Here is a 21,412-nt window from a genome sequence, read left to right as displayed (position 1 = left end):
AGGCATTCACCCTCTCACCTATATACAACACTGAGATTAACTGAAAAACAAAAGCAAAGATTGCAGCCCTCCCCGGAATAGTACATGACTTGTTCCGAAACATGAATTAAATTTAATGTCAGTTCTATCTATTTGATATTTGCTTGACAGTGCAGGTTGAAATTATTAGAATGCCAGTCACCAGAAAGTCCATTGCCCTGACCAGACTGTGAGATTAAAGGCTCAGGAAACCATTGACACAAAAACAAAAAGGAAACAAAACAAAAAAACTTGTCCATAATATTCACATTTTTTGAGGTGCACCTGAACAGGTCTATAGGTCTCAGATGTGGGATTTGAGTAGACACACAGAGGCTACAGAGCAGGGGTGGAGATTAGCACCAGCCACATGCAGGAGAATTTGGTCAACTTACCAGCCACTGTGGCAGGTAAGATACAGCTAGCATACCACAAATATACAGTCAGATGTCTCGTAGGGATCATGTAATGTTATTTAGTTATCAGTAGGGTAAATTTGAAGTTACCTATAATAACTACCAGGCCAAGTTTGAGTTCTGTCCAACATTGGTGGTAGGTTTAAAGAAAAAAGCAGCACATTTTAATCGTATCGCAATAATGTCGATAACCGTGATCATTTAGGTTACTATAATCCAGATATCACATTTTCATTTCCGTATCTCCAGTGGCTGGTGGTGAAAAAGATTTTGGAATCCACCAGCCACAGAGACCGGTGGACAAAATATTTAATTTCCATCCCTAGTACAGATGCAAATCTATCCACAAGAGATTACAAAACAATGTTTATTTGTCATCCACAAAACATTAAAACATGTTATTAAACATGAACACATGTAATTATTGACACATATTTTCAGTACCTGTCACATTTGAAGAGGTTAAAAAAATATTTCAGAGCTCAGTGACAACTCCCATACACAATTTCCACCGTCCTGTATTACCGGCAGTCATTAACAAATACTTAATTACTAAAATGACCGAAAATAAATTAGACAATGTGGTTGTTGCCAACACAAATGCGTAGTTCCTGTTTTCAAATCACATTCAACGAAAATGACTAAAACACATCAGACCACCTTTTCAAGTCAACTTTGTTATTTGTTATTCTGGGAATCCAGACGGATCTGGCCAAGAACGTAAACATGGCCGCTGCTTCAAACACTGATCACATCTGCACCAACAGTAGTTACCACAGCGATGTGCTGGTACAGAAACAATATTGTTCAGTTTCAGTTAGCATAATTATAAAAGTGGTAATCATAGAAAAGGTAACATATGTTGGTTAGATAATCTTTCCAAATTACTTGGGGGGGGAACACAATGTAAACAACCCTTATCAAAATTTGTGGGACAATTAGGCCTGACACCAAGTCAGACCATCACCGTCAAAAAATAAACTCACCTTGGATTACAAATACTAAAAATTAAGAGTTTCATTCATTGTCTCAGATGATGTAAACCAAAAATGTTACTAGAAATTGAACCTGGAAACCGATGGTTATGAACACTAGCAGAGTCAAGATTAAGACAATGTGGTAAAAAAAGTGCAAATTCTCACCATTTAGTCCTGACAAAAACTCTCTGGTACCTCATAGTGTTGTTATTGATAAGCAGCTAAACCTATTGGACATTATAACACTGCACTGTGTGTGAAATATCCAGCATTGTCTGGACGAAGGTTTTAAGAACACTTCTTGCAGCAATTATGACATTTATCCTGAAGTTTTTAGCATCCTGACAATGAAAGCATTCATTTTGGCAGCATTTTATAATAAAAATGTTTCAGTTGCTTCTAAAACGCCTACGGTAGTTCCTAGAACATGAATGGCAGACATCAGGGCCTATGAAAAAGGCCAAGCGCTTTAGTAAGCAGTGCCTAGATATTGCCCACTACTGTACTAGAGCACAAAATAGCACAGAAAATATATTATCCTTCATTTCCCATAGAAAATATTTTGGTAAATAGTAAATCTTGAATATTCCATAAATATTACATTAACATATTCATACATTTTGTTTCTATTTGAATGTCTAGGGCCTAAAATGAGATATTTTCTAATAAAAGTTTAACGTCCATTCAGGTAATTTTGCTCTTCGCCAGGTCTTCTGTGTGTGTAGCTTCTACGGTCACCAGTCATCACTTTAAGCACAGCAGAGGAATACCTCAAGGAGCTCTCGCCTCTTGTCCACCGACCAGAGGCAGACCTTCTGTGTACACACAGCATTTCTATGACTACAGAATCCCACTGTTGCTATTGGAATGCTCGTTGGCAGTCACCATGCCCCCCTTGTGACTGTGATGCTCTCTGAGGCACTGCAATCTTAGGCGGGGCGAATGAGCAGAGGATTGAAATGGCACAAGTGATAACTTAGCTGGAGAATAATTGGCTATGTCCCTCATGCCTCGTGCTCCCCACCTTATCTCCATCTGTGCGGGTCTTTGGCTCTGTGTGCACGGCCCCAGGATGAGGAAGCGTTGGCCAGCTCAGCCGATGCGGTTTCCGCATATCGTGAAGCGGTCGATCTCCAGCAGGTCCTTCTTGGGCGAGCGGTGCTTCAGCTCTGGGGAGTCTGGAGGGGTGGTGGCGACGGCGTCGGCGTCCTCTGCTTTTGGGGACGGAGTTTCGGGCGGTGTCGTAACGGGCTCGGCGTCCTTGACGACGGGTGAAGGTGCAGGGGTGATGATCTCAGCGCGAGGCATCGGCTGCTTCGTGATTGAGATGACGGGACGCTCGACTTTGGGCGTGTCTGGAGGTGAAGGTGGAGAACAAAAGAAGGGAGTAGTTAAAAGAAAGAAACATTGAATGAAAAAAAAATCCTAGAGGGTCACAAACTTAGCAGCTGACCATTGAACATCACCGTATAGCCATTCATCCACCAATGGCTCGTAATAAAAACTCCGCTAACAGAATACACTGTTAATTTGGGGGTACAACATAATTCCCATTCATTGGCAGTTAATCTTCATATCGACTCAACTAATTACTCTACATACAATAAATGGCAAAAGAGAGAGAGGAATAGACCATGACACGCTGGAAGAGTGCATGAGAGACAGAGGAAGAGCACATGTAGGGAGAAAAGCAAAGCATGCCACACTCCAGCAATCTGTCCTCTGAGGGCCCACTGCCCAAAACATACATACATATATATATATGTATATATGAAAGTGGTAAAAGCAGCATTTTATTTTATATATATATATATATATATATATATATATATATATATATATATATATATATATATATATATATATATATATATATATAAAATAAAATGCTGCTTTTACCACTTTCATCACCCCCTAAGAGTAGAGTGTTTGCTGGACTTCATTGTGTATGTGTGTGTGTATGTATGTGTGTGTGTGTGCATGTGCATGTGTGTGTGTGTGCGCATGTGTGCGCATGTGTGTGTGTGTGTGCCTGTGTGCATGTGTGTGCGCATGTGTGTGTGTGTGTGCCTGTGTGCATGTGTGTGCATGTGTGTGTGTGTGTATGTCTTCCAGCGGGGCCCTCTCTCTTAAATACAGTAGCGTGGTTAAGGAGAGCTTTGGCAGCGACAGGCCTGCAGTGAGGCCACTGATCTCTGACGTGAGACGCTCTGACAGGCCTGTGCCCTCTGCTCTCTGAGCGCCGCTCGCAGCTCCTCGGTGGCACTGGCCTTTCTCTCAGCCCTCGCTAGGAGAGGAGAGGAGAGTAAGAGATCAGAGGCGGGGAGAGGTGAGAAGAGGAGAGGAGGAGCTCAGAGGAGAGGAAAGGAAAGGAGAGGAGGAGATCAGAGGCGAGGAGAGGAGAGGTGAGGAGAGAGGAGATCAGAGGAGAGGTGAGGAGAGGAAAGGAGAGGAGAGATCAGAGGAGAGGTGAGGCGAGGAAAGGAGAGGAGAGGAGGAGATCAGAGGAGAGGTGAGGCGAGGAAAGGAGAGAAGAGGAGGAGATCAGAGGAGAGGTGATGCGAGGAAAGGAGAGGAGAGGAGGAGCTCTGGAGAGGAGAGATCAGAGGAGAGGAGGAGAGGGAGAAACAAGAGAGAGCATCGAAGAAATGAGAGGTGAGGAGAGGGAGCGAGAGAAAGAGAGAGAGAGAGATAAGGAGAAAGAGTGTTAGATAGAGGGAGTGAGAGAGAAAGGAGAAAGGAAGAGAGAAGGAGAGAGGAGAGGAAAATAATTTTTAAAAAGAAAGAGAGAAGAAAGGAGAGTAGAGTAGAGGAGAAAGGGATGAGAGGGTGAGGAGAGAAAGAAGGAGAAGAGAGAGCAGGAGCAGTGGGAGCTGCAGAGCATGTTGGGTCCCTTGGCCCACACACACACACACACACACACACACACACACACACACACACACACAAAGGCCTCCAGGCTGCCATGTTTGGTGTCACCAGTCATACATGATCCACTGACATGCTTCAGTGTGTGTGGAACGGCCTGTCTGAAGATGCCAGTCACAGGGCTAATATGCATTGGTTTCGCCTCACAGCTTTTCCCTGAATACACGTCACTTCCACTCCATCACAAGGCTCCGGCACGCACACATGCCTGTGTATGTCTGGACACATGGGGAAGACAAGGGGCCTGCATGCTTTTCCATCAATCGGTCTTGGGTACAGTTATCAGATCCCAGCGCACCAGAGGGCAATTGGCCTCACCATCGTCTACAATGGAGAGCTTTATTATGACAAATGTTATACCTGAAGACCTCTGTGCTCACACGCTGTCCTGTTGAAGTGACATAGCATCACAATACTGCCATTGCACACAGACTGTCCTGTTGAAGTGACATAGCATCACAATACTGCTATTGCACACAATACTGCCATGGCACACACACTGTCCTGTTTAAGTGGCATAGCATCACAATACTGCCATTGCACACACACTGTCCTGTTGAAGTGACATAGCATCACAATACTGCCATTGCACACACACTGTCCTTTTGAAGTGACATAGCATCACAATACTGCCATTGCACACACACTGTCCTGTTGCAGTGACATAGCATCACAATACTGCCATTGCACACACACTGTCCTGTTGAAGTGACATACTGTAGCATCACAATACTGCTATTGCACAATCTTCACTATGTTCAATGAGGCAAGGACCCCCTCCAAAAAGATTCACTTGGGTTAGGGGGTGTCGCTGATGGGATGCAACAAGGGCACCCAAAAGGTTTGGATTAGTTAGCAGTGTAATGACTTGAGATGAAACTAAACTCATAAGGTTTAGGCTGTAAGCGCGAGGCAACACAGCCTTCTACTCAGGTTTCATAAACATACACATATTGAAGTATAGATGAGAACCCCACTACAAACTTCAGAGAAGATCAAAGCTTTGGGTAAACCCAGCATTGCCATTAATAAAGGATTTACACCGTCTACCAGAATAGATGATGGTATTAGCACGCAGAGAGGATAGCTTCCTGGAGACCTCCATGGTGCTCATGACTAGATCATTATTTACTTCATGTTCTGGGTCTGACAGAAGCTGAGAATAGGAATCTATGCCAGATCATTTTTAAGACATCCAGGAAATAAATGTTTATCAAAATCACTGAACATCTTTTTGCTAATGATGGCGTTTTGGATGATGGTGCTAAGACAAAGCATCTGGCTAACTTTCTTATGTTCGTCCTGTGATTTTAATACAGGTTTTGATCATGCAGTATGAAAAGGAACCACACCACTGTGATTTGTACGAATGTCCTCTGTTAGCACGGTCTGAATGTCCACTGTGTTGTTAGTAACTGTAGGGTGAGATGTCTGCCCGACCCACCTGGTGTGCTGCTGGGCTTGGGCCTGCTGGGCCTGCTGGGCTTGCTGGCCGTCTTGGCTGGGGTGGTGGTGTTTCTCTGTTGGCTGGGGTGCTTTTCAAACAGCTTCTGCTCCATCTTGGCCTGCCGCACGTACTTACATGACTTCCCCAGGAGCACTATGCTGTTCAGCACTTTCAGTGTTATCAGCCTTGATGCACGCACGCGCACACGCACACACGCACACATACACACACACACACACACACACACGCGCGTAAACATGTGCATTTAAACTCACAGACAGGGTGAAATGATTGGATTATCATGTTCTACTTCCTGTATGTGTGTGTTTCCCAATGTGCATGTCTCACCCCAGGTAGAAAAGCAGCAAGCACACAGTGGACAGCGCCCCCTGGATTTTCACAGAGCTTATCACCACCCGTATCAGCTGTTGGCAGCAAAGGAAACACACATTTCAAAATCACACAAAAAGCACACACTTTCAGGATCACGCTGCAAACACCCCGTCTCAATCCTGATCTACGGATCATGCTGCAAACACCTTGTCTCAATCCTGATTTACGGATCACGCTGCAAACACCCTGTCTCAATCCTGATTTACGGATCACGCTGCAAACACCCTGTCTCAATCCTGATTTAAGCTCCATTTTGGCCCGAACATTGATCAGTCAATTTCAATCCATACGTTTTCAGAAAACATGTGCAAGACAAGCACAGTGGACGCAGAGAGTATGGAGTGGACAGAGAACACTCAGTCGGTAAGCATATCTGCATTCAACACTGAGCACAAATTGTTGACCATGTAACTGCTATCTTTAATCTCCTTCACTATTTATCTACTGTAGTTTGTGGTGTGTATGTTCAAGTTAAATGTGACTGTAAATGTAACATCTCAATCTTTTCTAATAAATTTTTTTAAATGTTAATAAAAAAGCGTGCTCACCAGCACAGCGAGAGGCAGGGGGATGAAGCCCATTCTCCTGGCCACCGAGTCACTGTAGTCAGTGTAGGCCTGAGAACACACACACACACACGTCAACACATAAGGACACACACACACATCCTCACACACGCGCACACACACACACACACACACACACACACACACAGACACACAGACACACAGACACACAGACAGACAGACAGACAGACAGACAGACACAGACACAAGCTTGCTTATACGACCAAATTTAGCTCCATACGTTTTGCTGTCGACTGCTGATCAGTTCGAAAGCCAGGCTGGCTTTGTATTCACTGTAGACCTGCAGACAGAGAATCACAAATCAAGACATTTGGCACAAACTGCAGGTACTTATCTGTTAATAACTTCATTTCCAAGTTGTTTGTTTCACTGGTGGAGCTTAGTATTTGCAATGCAGATAATTGGTCAAATTTACAGCCTCACAGAAACTGTGACAATGAAACCTTTCAAAATAAATCGAAAGCATTTATTAAAGAGCAATGTGTATTTAAACAAAGTGCATATTTTAATGCAAGACTGAAACAGACCACTTAAAATGTTTAGAAACACACTGAGCAAGTCAGCCCTGGCAAGCATATGCAGCTCTATCAGAGTAGCAAGCAGAGTTTACACAGTTGAATTTTCAAATTCTACACCTGGAGAAAACACTTAAAATAAACCCATGCTTGCTCAAATTAGTGCCCCTGGGCCATGGTTATGCAGTGTGTGTGTGTGTGTGTGTGTGTGTGTGTGTACCCTTGCAAGTGTTATCTGAATGTGTGGCTTGTTTCTTACATCTGCAGTGATATCGTTGAACTTTGTGATAAAAGCATGCTTGACCACATCCACGGCCATCTCGGACAAAATGACCATGAACACATCCGGGAAGAGGACCCACAGATGATCTGCAATCAAGAAACATATATTAAGTATGTCTCCTGTATATCAAACTGTCTCTCCAAGTGGTATACCATCACAGTATTACAACCATACTACCATCACTATCAAGTCACAACAACATCATTATCATTGACATGAAATACTAACATCAAAGGGCAAACTGTACTCGGATGATCTATAGACAAGATTACAAACAAACTCATTTGACACTCTGTTAATAAAAAAATATGGATGAACTTTAACTTGAATTTCAATAAACCATCTGTAAAGGCTCTGTATGTGGGTAACACTTAACTTTGGTAGTCCGCCAACAGATACTTAACAGATCATCGGTCACTACTCAAGTCCAGGAGGTAAAACTGTTGTTGACCAATTACTGAACATCATCATAGCTAAATCCAACCCCTAAACTTAACCAGAAATTGTAGTAAACAGAGTGACAACAGATAGTTTGTTGATGTCCGTGTGACCGTGAAAGGTTATCAATCAATCAATCAATCAATGTTATCATTCCATTTTACCTAGGGTCCATAACAAGACGATTTGTATTACAACCACACATAAACACAAACCTAGTAGACAAAAACAATGATTACTAGGGGAGCTAAATAATAACACTTGAGTACAAATATACTGACAGCTAAATCTTTTTGAACAAATTAGCAGGGTGTAAAGCAGGGTTTCAAAAGCTTTGGTGTTTTAAAGGCTTTGCAAATGAACTCGGATTTGAGGCCGTCATGTCTGAAATGCGCTGACACCTTTTATTCCAATAATAAACAGGGTCTAAACGCTGACTTAGCTCTGCCAGGGAAAGATAACGCCAGAGACTGACATTTCTACTTAAAGTAAGTCTGCAAGCAGGTACAGAAAGGTGGGACTATTGTTATGCAAACCCTGGGAACTGGATACGTGTCATTTCTGTTTTGTTAAAATAATACATTTATGACCTAAACAGAATTACAAGACCTGATGACAGTGCCTGCATGGAGTCAGATCGGAGCACACCTGAAAGTGTTCTAGATCACATTTGATTTAGGAAAGGTCCTCTAGAACTATCCACAGATGTTCAGACTATAAACAGTCTCTATCCCGACACTAGTCTGCAAACTACAATTCATGATTGAGATTAAGGGTTTGGGATTGGGGTTGGGATTGGGTAGGATAATGCTCATGTTAAGATGACTTAAGATGGGTGTTACCTGAATTCCATGAGAACTGCTCCATGTTGCGAAGACAAACAATCAGCAGAAGGACATAGTTAGTAAACCTTTCCTTTATATCTGTAAACAAACAAACAAACAAACAAACAAACAAACAAACAAACACACAAGATATGATAAACCACTACAATGTGAACAAATTCTGTGAGAGAAGATTTGGAGCATCTACTACTTCCAAGAATCTCTTGATGTAGTCCGGCTTTATTCAGGTCACATAGGATCCACCCTGGGCTGAGCTAATTGGACACCTTAACTGCTCAATTAAGCCAACCAGTGGACCTGGGCGAGTCGAGGTAACTTCCCAGGAGGGAATTAGGACTGAGTCTTATTTGGGTCTCCAGCCAGCAGGAGGCAGAGATAAGAACAGGCCGCCTGTGCTGAAAACGCATCAATATATCCATACATCCATACATCCATACATCTACAGCCTGCGTAGGATTGGGCGGAAGCAGCCTACTCAAGGCATATGTGATTAGCATATCAAAGGGAGCAATAAGGGAGATATAAATATCCATCCAATCATCTATCATCTGCTTTGTGGCTTGGCTCTTATCGTGAGCCGCAGGATGGCTCTGCTGTGGATGTATGTGCGGTTCTGACTGAGGCACTCCTTGAAGGGGCTGTGTTAGGAAGGAGGCTGCTGCCTGAACTTACCACTGTTTGACATCTGGAATAGGTTGTTTTTCTCAAACTTCTTGAAGACACTTCCTTTGATCTCCACAAACTGCCGGATAAACACACACGCACACACACACACAGACACACACAGACACACACACAGACACACACACACGAAGATGTAGCCTTGGCATGCAGTTCAACATGTAACATGCTAAGCACACTCGCCATGATAAAACGTGAATGAATCTGCAATGCCATCTTACACAACATCCATCACACTAGTCACACTACACTTTAGTACACAACTGCTTACAAACCACTTTCAGTTCCTTACTTAAGCTTTCTTCATGCAACCCCCCGCCCTGAGTTGCACATCCTGAATGAAAGCTTATGTCTTGAGTCTCTCTATCTCACTCTCTCTCTCTCACACAAACACGCACAGACATCTATCCATGTACAAATATCTCTATGTCCCTGTGTACATGACTATTAGACTTGTCAAAAAATGTTAAGAATGATTATCAACAGTAGTGAAATGCTCCTTCCCGGCTATTCCAGTGACTTACGTTGTTGGACATCATGATGGTGAGCAGTGATTTGTTGTGGGAGTTGAAGGCCACGTTGAGCGTGGAGGCCTGTACCATGATAAGGATGGCGTGGAGGACTGAGAGGGAAGGGGCTCAGGAAAAACACCAGCCATGGCTCAGACAGCACAGCAAAGACACAAGGTCACCAGCGCAAAGACAGCATAGCAAAGACACAAGGTCACCCAGAGCAAAGACGGCATAGCAAAGACACAAGGTCATTATAATATACTCACATCATAGCAATTAATAGTATGTGCTTAATTACAGTGCACTTGGTGCACATCTCGTCTCTGCACTTAAGGTCTAGATCCGTCACTGAAGTAACATGTATGGGCAGGATTTGAACTTTGGGCACAGGGTGGACAGGATACAGACATAGCACAGCGCCATGAAGAAGTGAGGGATCACTCCTATGTGCGCCCTCTTCCTGGACTTGGGCTCCGTGGCCGTCCAATAGAGCGCGTCCAGGATGTCCTGACCGAAGGACGAGAAGAGGCGATCTGCCACCTGACAAACCAGAGAGAACAGAGGACATGTTAGAACTTGAGTAAAGAAAGAACAGAGGACATGTTAGAACTTGAGTAAAGAAAGCAAAGAAGGAAAACAAGAGAAATGAATGACCGTTTAAGTTTCGCTTTTCAGCCCTCCATCACTACATATTTGTTTGATATTGCATAAAATGAGTGAACTGCTGAAGGGACATGACTGAATGAATGAATGAATGCATTGACAAAAGGTCAATGAACTTTGCATTGACAAAAGGTCAATTTTTACATTTCAAAAGCAGACGCACACCAAGTCAAAAGATATCACTCAGCACCCTTGTAATACGACACCCAAACCCAAAGCTTCAGTGGATGAGTACTGTTTGCAGATCAGTGGTGGCAGGTGTCCACACACACACACACACACAGTACCTCCAGCATGTTGTAGATGATGTAGAGCTTGATGACAGACTGGCCTCTGATCAGGTGATACATCATGGAGTAGTCCACATAGTGCATCATGCAGAAGCACAGGATCAGGATCAGCCCCTTCAGCAGGTCACACACCTGGGCAGGCTGCAGCAGACGTGCTCCACTGAGATCACACACACACACACGCACACACACACACGCGCACACACACGCACACACACACAGAGACAGAGAGAGAAAAGGGAGGAGAAATTGAGACGTATGTTTAAGTCGCTCGCTCATATGGATTACTCTATTCTCTCCATTAGATTGGATTTAGCCATACTTGTTAATGGCTTAATCTTAACTCTATCTGAGTGGCATGCTAACACCTGTCTCCAATATACAGATGCTCCAGGAAGATGTGATTAGCTATAGGCCTTATTGAGCTCAGTATACTTCTAAAAGTCTGAGCTAAGTTACTACATACTACTGTCTGTCCTCTAGAAGGCTTGCACAACACTTCCCTTCCCACAAGACAACAACTGAACAACAGTCAGTGAATATGAATATGCCAATGATGGAAACAGAACTGTGACTGACAACTGCTGTGGTAACAAACACATCCAAACCAAATGAGCTCAGCATGAAGAGCAAGGACAAACACTGAACACAAGAGTCCACAATATGAACACAGACAGAACAAAACATACCTCTCAGGCAGAACAAGGACACGATTCAATGGGCAATATTCTACACACACACACACACACACACACACACACACACACACACACACACACACACACACACACACACACACACACACACACACACACACACACACACACACACACACACACACACACACACACACTCAGCTCTCTCGCATACATACACATTTCTTTGTGTGTGTGTGTGTGTGTGCGTGTGTCACATTTTGGAGCATGCGGTCAGGGGGGTGGGGGGTGCTTGACTAATTGTGGCGTCTCATTAATTGTTGAAATAACTCCCTCACAACATCACAGGAGGAGTCACACCTACGACTTGCTTGGGGGAGCGCACACAAAGCAGCCAAAATAATGACTTCTCCAAGAAATTCTGGAGAAACTTTAAGCGGGGGAGGCTCATCAACTATTTCAAGCTTCACTACGTAACACTAAATAATGCATTGTGTGGTGCCCTTAAAAATACTTTCTTCTCTCCTATTACAATATTTAAGGCATTCAAAAGGGGCCAGTCAACACACTCCACTTAAAGTAGGTCCCATATATAATCTTTATATCACCATTAAACTTTCTGATATGTCATAAGGACATCCCATTTCCAGACATGAAGACAATGGAGACTACAGATACACAACCACAACTTCAGAGTGAGCCTCTGCTCTTTGTCTGATATCTGGGTCACTGACCTGTAAAACTCATCTTTATGATGAACGGTGGATATTTTGACAGAACCGTCAAGAGTTACTGTCTTGTCTGTAGCCATTAATGTCAGCTGAACTCACACACAACATAACCAATTCAATGAATGAATCACCTTGCAAATGACAAACCATTCCAGACAGCACCTCTGATGGTTGGTTGAACTATAAAAGCCATTTAAAAATAAGTAGATCGGAAGATTATAACTTAGTTCTATCACACATAGGGCCAGTTTCCAACACATGGAATTAAGCCTAGTCCTAGACCAAAACCAAACTTGCAACGTCAGCAATGAAAACATTTGTTTTGGACTAGGCTTGATTCCATGACCGATGAAGTCGATTAGGGGGAAACTCCAATATATGCTGAAAGATTTAGCTTGTGTCCACCAGCTCAATGAAGCAAACCATGAAACACATCAGCTTTCCAAAGAAACATTTCAAGTAATCAACATCACAAACATAGACCACCACTCACTCAAGTGTGAAGACATGCAGACCCAAGTGGCCTGTGTGGTTCCCCTTTTTCCCCTTTTTCCCCTTTTCTTTTTGTGGGGCAGCCGTGGCCTAGCGGTTAGCGCTTCGGACTTGTAAACAGAGGGTTGCCGGTTCGAACCCCGACCAGTAGGAACGGCTGAAGTGCCCTTGAGCAAGGCACCTAACCTCACCTCACTGCCGCTGTAGCAGGCAGCTCACTGCGCCGGGATTGTGTGTGCTTTACCTCACTTTGTGTACACTGTGTGCCGAGTGTGTTTCACTAATTCACGGATTGGGATAAATGCAGAGACCAAATTTCCCTCACGGGATCAAAAGAGTATACTTATACCTCTGCCTTAACGCTGCTAAACTGCACACACATAATTGGCCACACGGGGGTGGGGTGGAGCGAGGGAGTCCCTGGTATGCCATTCTGGCAGGACACTGATCACGGCTGTGAGGCTGGCACTGGAGTCCTACTTTAACCTGATAGCGGCCGACCTTTTCACCCGGTCTCTAGCGTCCAGTCTGAACCTGATAGTGTGTCTGTGACCACTCGCGTTCTTCTGTTAGCAGGCAGTGCTGCGTGCTGTATCTGCAGGATGCCTTGGCTGGGGTCAGTGTGTATTTCAACTTGTAAGCAAACATAGTGCGATGACTCCTTATTAAAGAAGATGGTGTAAGCACAGGCGGCTGTAATGTGAATGCAGCATGAATGTAGCATGTGTGTGTCTCTTTCTCACACACACACACACACACACACACACACACACACACACACCACACCTCTTTGTAGTTTGTGGGAGTGATTGAGGGACAGAGTAGCTGCTTAACTGACTCACTCACTCACATGTGTCCATGAGGTCATAGGCGAGATCTGACCTATTGTCAGAAGATGCGTGTGCTTGACCTGTACGGTCAGCAATCTATTTCCCCTGTCCTGCTACCTTCTGTGGACGGTCTTATATTTATTTATCCAACATTTATCCAAGGAATGGGAACTGTTCAGGCATAAACCAACATAAACACGGGGTAAAAATAAAACCAATACGCCAGCCAACCTGCATCAATGCACAAGATCACAGTGCAATATTGATGTGAGTGTCTGGGGTGATGCTGACGATAAATAAAACACATTTAAAAATATTTTTTTTAAATGTCCAGAAAGTCTAATTCTGTTTGAGAGCTTGCAAAAATAAAAAAATAAAGTTGGTATAATATTCAATATGAGTTCAGTGCAGACATGTATTCACAAGATAAAATGGAAAACATAAGAAAAAAAAAAACTCCACCATCATTCCAACAAACTGAAGCTGCAATCTTTAAGCTTTGATGTTACAAAACTAAATGAGCACATGCAATGATGTGAGTGTGACATGATGCAAGACATGCTGAGAACAGCGCGCCACATCAGCCCTGACATGGACCCGATTGGATGCAGCGGGAAAATCCCCAGCGTAGCCTACTGCATGACATGCCACATTACAGGCACCTAAAGGGTGTGCAGCAAATCCTTTAGCTAATGCAAAGCTCTCAGCTTGCTTCAAATTCACCAGCAGAAAAATTAGCGTTAGGCCGAGTTGCATACGGACTGCTTGCTGCATATGGGCGACTGCTTTACATAGTAATTCCCATCACACTCAATCAGCTTAAGACCCTCATAACCCACAGCTAAACTGAGTGGATATTTCTCATAATGCATCATCTATAGAAACGCTGATGAGCCGTATAGCCTATATGTTTGATGGCATTATACAAGAGAGGATACTCTACATGGCATCATCATCATGATCATCGCTTCAGTCACCATGGGCCCTCAAATACCTCCCATGGTAAGTAAGAGTAGTGCCTCCTAATACCAGTGTAAAATAACACTGCCAAAGAGCTGACATGGAAACCCAACTGTGCTATAGAGTGTGTGTGTGTGTGTGTGTGTGTGTGTGTGTGAGAGAGAGTGAGTGAGCTCTGCTCCTCCCTGCTGTAGAGCATACAGAACAGTGTGCAGACCGCAATGCTGGAGGCTACAGGAGCCATCTGCCAATGCTGTGTGTGTGTGTGTGTGTGTGTGTGTATGAATTTGTGTGTGTGTGTGTGTGTGTGTGTGTGTGTGTGTGTGTGTGTGTGTGTATATGAATTTGTGTGTCTGTGTGTGTGTGAGTGAGTGAGTGAGTGAGTGAGTGAGTGAGAGTCTGTGTTAGTGTGTGTATGGATTTGTGTGTGTGTTAGTGTGTGTATGGACGTGTGTGTGTGTTTTTTTCTTCCCAGAAAAGTGCCCTCTCCAATCTTTCACACATGGGCCGCGGCTACTGTAGCAGCTACAGCCGGCAGGGTCCCACAGGCCAACAGGCAAGGGCTGGGGCCCCAGAGACCCCCTTCCCCAGAAACAAAAAGATCCAGCACAGGCCTTCTGTATGCAGCAAGAAAGTTCAGTGAGAGAGAGAGAGAGAGAGAGAGAAAGTAAGTTCTGGAAGGTAGCATGATTTATTCTGGGTTTTTTTCTCCATCACTTTTTCATCTGCCTAGAAACCAGGGGTTTGGCATTAAAATTTCATAGACAACCCATGATTTCTCTTCATTATGGAGAGGGAGTTTATAGATTGGAGGTAAGCAATGAGAAACGGTGCGGCAGAAGTGGGGGTAATGGTTGAGGAGGGGTTGCAGAGGTGGGGGGTAATGGTTGAGGAGGGGTTGCAGAGGTGGGGGTAATGGTTGAGGAGGGGTTGCAGAGGTGGGGGTAATGGTTGAGGAGGGGTTGGTGGGGAGCAATCCACTGGGAGCAACAACCCCTACCCCCACCCCCAAGCCATACATAATACACACCTAGCACACATTTGACAACCTGACAACAATGTTAGCGAGGTCTGTGGTCCCCGACATCAACCCCAAACAGAAGCCTAGCAGCCTAACACCCCCCCCCCCCAGTCACACAGCTGACAAATGTCATGGATGAATGATGCAGACACTGGGATCGAACACAGGCACTGCGGCGCCTACCTGCTCCTGTTGCAGTATGGGCATACATTTGCCCTGCAGAGGAAGAGCAGAAGAACACAGGCCATTAGGCCCCACACACACAAGGGAAGGAACAATCGGGTAGGAGGAGATGTATGAGAGATCATTAGTTTGGCCTTCACCCACTTACATTATGGACCGGTTTCCTGGGGGTGGATTAAGCTCAGTCCCAGACTACACCTAGTTGTAGACTTGCGTGGAAATCCTCATTGAAGTTCTCTTTCAGACTAGGACAAGGCTAAACCCACGTACAGGAAACTGGCTCTGAGAGTTAATGTCAACGAAATCAGGGACATCCTAGTGCATTTCTGTTTCTCTCGGTGGGTCTGAGGGGGCTTTACTCCAGTATAGGCTTTGTGTTTAACGTCTGGAAATGATTATCTCTCCTGGGGTATTTTTCAATGTAGAAACAAAGGAAGATCAACAATACGAACACTAGCATACATTAGAGAAACATTACCTGGGCTCTACAATGGAAACAACGTCTGGGAGTGTTGATCCAATATAATTATATTGCAGTTGTGAGATGTATGGATGTGTGGAAAATGTATGTGTGTATCTATGCCCTTGGTAGTCACATAGAAACAGAGAGAGTGCGTGAGAGAAAGTGTGTGTATGTGTGTGTGTGTGTCTGTGAGTGAATGTCTGTGAGAGAGTGTAAGTGAGAGTGTAAGTTTGTGTGTGAGTGAGTGTGCGTGTGTCAGAGAGAGTGTAAGTGTAAGTTTGCATATGTGTGTGTGTGTGTGTGTGTGTGTGAGTGTGTGTGTCTGTGAGTGAATGTCTGTGAGAGAGTGTAAGTGTGAGTGTAAGTTTGTGTGTGTGTGAGTGTGTGAGTGTGTGCGCGTGTGTGTGTGAGTGTGTGTCTGTGAGTGAATGTCTGTGAGAGAGTGTAAATGTGAGTGTAAGTTTGTGTGTGTGTGAGTGTGCGTGTGTCAGAGAGAGTGTAAGTGTAAGTTTGCATATGTGTGTGTGTGTGAGTGTGTGAGTGTGTGTGTCTGTGAGTGAATGTCTGTGAGAGAGTGTAAGTGTGAGTGTAAGTTTGTGTGTGTGTGAGTGTGCGTGTGTCAGAGAGAGTGTAAGTGTGAGTGTAAGTTTGCATATGTGTGTGTGTGTGTGTGAGAGTGTGTGTGTGTGTGTGTGTGTGTCTGTGTGAGGCTCACCCAAGGCCACAGCAGGGTATGGTGAGGAAGCGCAGCAGGGCCAGGAAGGTCCGCAGGGGCAGGAGAGTAAACACGTAGAGGAAGGCATCGAGACACAGGAACACGCCAAAGGTCATCAGCTGGACGACACAAGAGAAAAAAACTCAAATCAATAAATTAATGGCAGGCCGAAAAATCCTAGTTTTCAACTGTCTGCATGACCTAAACTGTGCCCTACACTGTGCCTACTGTATATTTGACCTGGTAGTGTGCGTGTTGACAACAGTTATTTCAACTATTGCTGAAATGGATATCTTCTCTCAATATTATTTTTATCTTTAAAGGAGATGAAATATGAAGAAATATGATGGCAAGCATAGCCTGATCTATAATATAAGCACTGGTGAGTGTGTAGGCTAGAAAGCTCCTTTTCTCACTTAGCGAAAGACAGCTAGCCCCCAGCCACCAGAGGAGGAAATAATTGACTTCTAAAACCAGTTGGTTTCCAACTACAGCCAAATCGGTTAGCCTGCAAAACTCGGTTAAAGAGAGTACACGCGCTCGCTGAGACTCTGCTCAGGGGACCCAATTAAGCCTTCATCGCCATGGAGCAGGAAGAGCAGACTGGCAGGGGATGCCAATTATGGCAACAACACAAACATAACCTCGTTTTAAGGCCTGATACAAACGTAACCAGCACCCTTGGCACTAGCAGAAAAATGCACATGCACATAATACCAACTGACATCAGCCATTTCAGGGGTGATAGGGCATGAATGACACCCCCCCCCTCCTCCCCACCTGATAACAGCATTGGCACTTCCTACTCTGAGTGAAGAGGTAGGCTACTGATAACAAAAGAAAACCTTCTGTGATTCGTAAGCTGCTTGTTCTGAAGCATGAACTGCTGTGGAATAAGTAATGGTTTGAAATGTAAAATGGTTTGAAATAGGGGGGGGGGGGGGGGGGGGGGGGGGTCAGGAGGTATTTACGACTCCAAGTGGAGGAGATCTGAGAGAATTTAGAAGGTCTCTGTCAGAGAAGACAATATATGTGTGTGTGTGTGTGTTGGTGGATTTTAGGCAATCTGTGATGTACTAGAGCTCCTGCAATAACAATCTAAATGTACTGCTGAGTTTAGAACTGGGATAGATTTGTCATTGAAGGATGTTTGGCTTTTTTTTAACAACCACGCCATCTAATGGCTGTTTTCCGGTCACTGCATCTGTCTCTGGGCAAACAAATGTGTTCATGAGAAGATGAAATCATTTGCTCTTCTATTTATTTACTCTTCTATTTCAATTAATTCTTCATCTTTTTTGCAGAATAGGATTCTTCATGCTGCAGTGCAGATGAACTTGTATATTGAAAATAATCACACATTACTATTACTGGGAGATGTTGGTCTTTCTTGTTTGACCCCCCCCCCCCCACACACACACACACACCATTTTGTTGACATGTTCCAGGTCAACATCCTAAGACTTCACTGATAAGAGGAGAAACACCTGGGGTCTTTACCAACAATTACTCTAACAAAGCTAAAGCTACTCTATCTTATCAAGGCTCACATGAACTAAGACCTATGTGGAAATACCTGCACACGTGGCCTCTGCCATGTTTAGTACATGTACCGTATACAATACATGTGAACTTGCTTGTGTGGTGAATGACATCCATACGTGTGTATGTAAGGAAGGACTTCTTCTCAGGTGTTCAAGGAATTCTCACCCACAAAGTCCCATTGTTTTTTGTGTGTTCTCATCGATGGTGTATGGGCATCACCTATCAAACTCACTGGAAAGACCCAGAAGTCAGTACTTACTTAAAGGAGAATTCCGGTGAGATATTGACCTAAAGTGTGTTGAAACATGATACCGAGTGTGAACGTATGTCTCATAGCTCATCTCGGCTTGTCCCCTGCACTTAGAAATCTGGCACTAGTTAGCCGATGCTACCAACAGTTTTTCGATGGGGGTGCCTCGGGCATCGGCCTAGCCATGCAAATAAATCACTGTTTTACATCATTTACGAGGCTCAAAGTAGCTCCATACTTCATTGGTAGACTTCCGAGGGCCTTGACATTTAAAACGAGACATTGAGAACTTTGAAAAAGCACTGGTAGTTTATTTACAAGACGATTTATAGAGACAGTACCTTCATGAAGTCTACCGTTCGCCGCCATCTTGAATTTAGTCACGATAAGTCGAGCGATGAGTACGAATGAACAGGTATGATAAGGGACCAGATTCCAAAAATAATTCAGTGGAAATGCATGGATTCCAGTTGCTGCTACTGGAAGCAACCGGAATCCATGCATTTCCACAGAATTATTTTTGGATAAGCTGAGATGAGCTTTGAGACATACGTTCAAACTGTATCATGTTTCAACACACTTTAGGTCAATATCACACCGGAATTCTCCTTTAATAAAGTGTATGCTCATGCACATACCGTAGGCTTTGCTTATTAAAATGTGTTGCATTGGATAGGCATGCATCTGTTGGCGTGTGAGTGAGTGAGTGAGTGAGTGAGTGTGTGTGTGTGTGTGTGTGTGTGTCTTACTCTTTCCAGCTCCCCAGGGATTCTCATGCATGTGTACACTCTCTCTCGGCGCTCTGTGTACTTTGCTTCGTTGTGCTCCAGGAAGTAGCCCCTGGTTAGTTCTGCACACATGAACCGCAGCAGAGATGGGTCCGCGTCTACAAGAGGAGAGACAACAACGTTACCCCAGTGACACAACACCAAGCAACATGGTAAAAGTCGTTATGCTGAAAATACTGTTGCAGCATTCATATAAACTAGATAGATAGATAGATACTTTATTGATCCCCAAGGGGAAATTCAGGAAATTCAAACTTTTGGCTTAAAACCCAATTTTAAGGCCTAGTATGCTCAGGCCCTGGAAGAGCAGTAACGTTACTGCAGAAATGCATTGATCTGATGGCATTTGATGTTTATAGTTTGACATTAAAAACATTTAAATTAGCATTTTCATTTATGTTGATGTATATGATGGTTAGTGTGACTACTGTAACTCCATTCCTTACAATACTATGTACGTTTACGACAAAAGCTTGCTGTTATATGTGTATTAGGCTACACTGTATGGGAATGAAAGCAAATGCTTCAGTGATCGGACCTATCATTACGTGCTGTATTGAATTGTTGAGACTGTAAATGTGGGGATAAACAGCACCGGCTGCTAACACCCGCTGGCTGTTGCCCCATTTGACCCCAGAAAGATTATTTCTAGTTCGTCTGGCGCATTGAGGACCCCTTTGAAAACACCAACAGACAATCCCTAACGTCTGTCAGCAGTGTTTGCTTCCAATAAGTCTGTCGCAAAGAATTAAGTCAAGAAACAATGCTTTGGCACTTCGTAAAGAGAAACAGATACGACTAGTTAGTGACATCACATCTAACTTTGACCTGATTGCACAACAACGATGTCAAAATTCAGATTCAAATTCGACTCGAAGTTAGCATGCATCGCCGTATCGCACGGACAAAGAAAAGAAAAAAACACTTTCGTAAAATTAGCAGCTATAAGACATTCCTCATCAAGTATTGCTCAGTCTCTGTCACTTAATGTCGACGTCGGCTGTTTTGAAATCATGGCAACTAACTTAATGGGTCCGGGCGTTAACTAATACAGACGTTAAGTACAGAAGGGAACTTAATGTTAGTTCAAACACAGACAAACTGGGAGCATTTGAGGTAATATAAAGGACAGGACAGTTCATATGTTAGCTCGTTAGCTTGCTACTTCAACTATGCTAGCTGCAAGCAACGCTAACGAACTCTCAATAACAACACGCAATTCTCATCTCTACTGAATGGTTTATCCGACCTCACACATGCATCTCCTCGGGGAAAACCGCTGGACACCATAACCGACACTTATGCGAATCACACAATAATAATAAAGGTTACAATGACAATTTAAGACCCGCTCTCACACCCAATCTATAACGTTAAGCCACGTTGGAAGGTCGGTTTTCAGAAGAAGATGGTTCTGCCAGCTCGAACCACAAACTCACCTGGGGTGTCATGATGATCATTAACAGTGCGCCTCTCGTAAAAACCCAGGGTCTCGGCCGTATCTTGTGTGTTTATTTCACCCATCCTTGTACCTCTGTACCATACGCATTTCTCCCCTCTCCTGTCGTTTTCTGCCTCTTTTTCATCTGACAGTCCAGCTCCCACTATATCCGCCATCTTCACTCCGCCACCGCAGGAGCGCGCAATAGGGCAGAGTGTGCGATGAGGACAAGTTGAAGTTGAGTAAAGCGAAAAGTTCAGTAGGGTCACTCGTTTTTTGTGGTTTTGACCATTTAAGTAAAAATAAAAAAAATGAACCATGTTAAAGTAGATGCATTTACATAA

At 43.9% G+C, this 21,412-nt stretch overlaps 1 protein-coding gene across 1 annotated transcript; it reads right to left on the bottom strand.

The window, feature by feature from the left end:
* Positions 1 to 787: 787 nt before the first annotated feature.
* On the bottom strand, positions 788 to 21,280 carry tapt1a (transmembrane anterior posterior transformation 1a). The gene is made up of 14 exons (XM_076291769.1): positions 21,067 to 21,280; positions 19,589 to 19,725; positions 17,045 to 17,163; positions 10,991 to 11,153; positions 10,445 to 10,580; positions 10,053 to 10,150; positions 9,520 to 9,589; positions 8,845 to 8,925; positions 7,541 to 7,650; positions 6,987 to 7,046; positions 6,728 to 6,796; positions 6,135 to 6,211; positions 5,784 to 5,971; positions 788 to 2,766 (listed from the first exon to the last, which is right to left on the bottom strand). The coding sequence occupies exons 1-14, from the start codon at positions 21,242 to 21,244 to the stop codon at positions 2,504 to 2,506; spliced, it is 1,749 nt and encodes a 582-aa protein (XP_076147884.1). The 5' UTR covers positions 21,245 to 21,280; the 3' UTR covers positions 788 to 2,503.
* Between the last annotated feature and the right edge of the window lie 132 nt (positions 21,281 to 21,412).

The sequence above is a fragment of the Alosa pseudoharengus genome, unplaced genomic scaffold, assembly GCF_046254945.1.
Source record: "Alosa pseudoharengus isolate Yale_2024_CS ecotype anadromous, Long Island Sound unplaced genomic scaffold, YU_APseudo_1.1 YU_APseudo_1.1_scf_19, whole genome shotgun sequence".
Taxonomy (NCBI): domain Eukaryota; kingdom Metazoa; phylum Chordata; class Actinopteri; order Clupeiformes; family Clupeidae; genus Alosa; species Alosa pseudoharengus.
The sequence above is the reverse complement of the archived record's forward strand: the minus strand, read 5'-3'. Positions and strand labels throughout refer to the sequence as shown.

What these genes read in the sequence shown, in the direction of transcription:
- tapt1a (XM_076291769.1), bottom strand. Translation starts at nt 21,244, where the DNA reads ATGGCGGATATAGTGGGAGCTGGACTGTCAGATGAAAAAGAGGCAGAA. An exon ending in TCCCTGGGGAGCTGGAAAGA is followed by an intron (nt 17,164 to 19,588) that starts GTAAGACACACA and finishes TGTGTCGTCCAG; the next exon opens with CTGATGACCTTTGGCGTGTT. An exon ending in TCATCTACAACATGCTGGAG is followed by an intron (nt 10,581 to 10,990) that starts GTACTGTGTGTG and finishes CTGGTTTGTCAG; the next exon opens with GTGGCAGATCGCCTCTTCTC.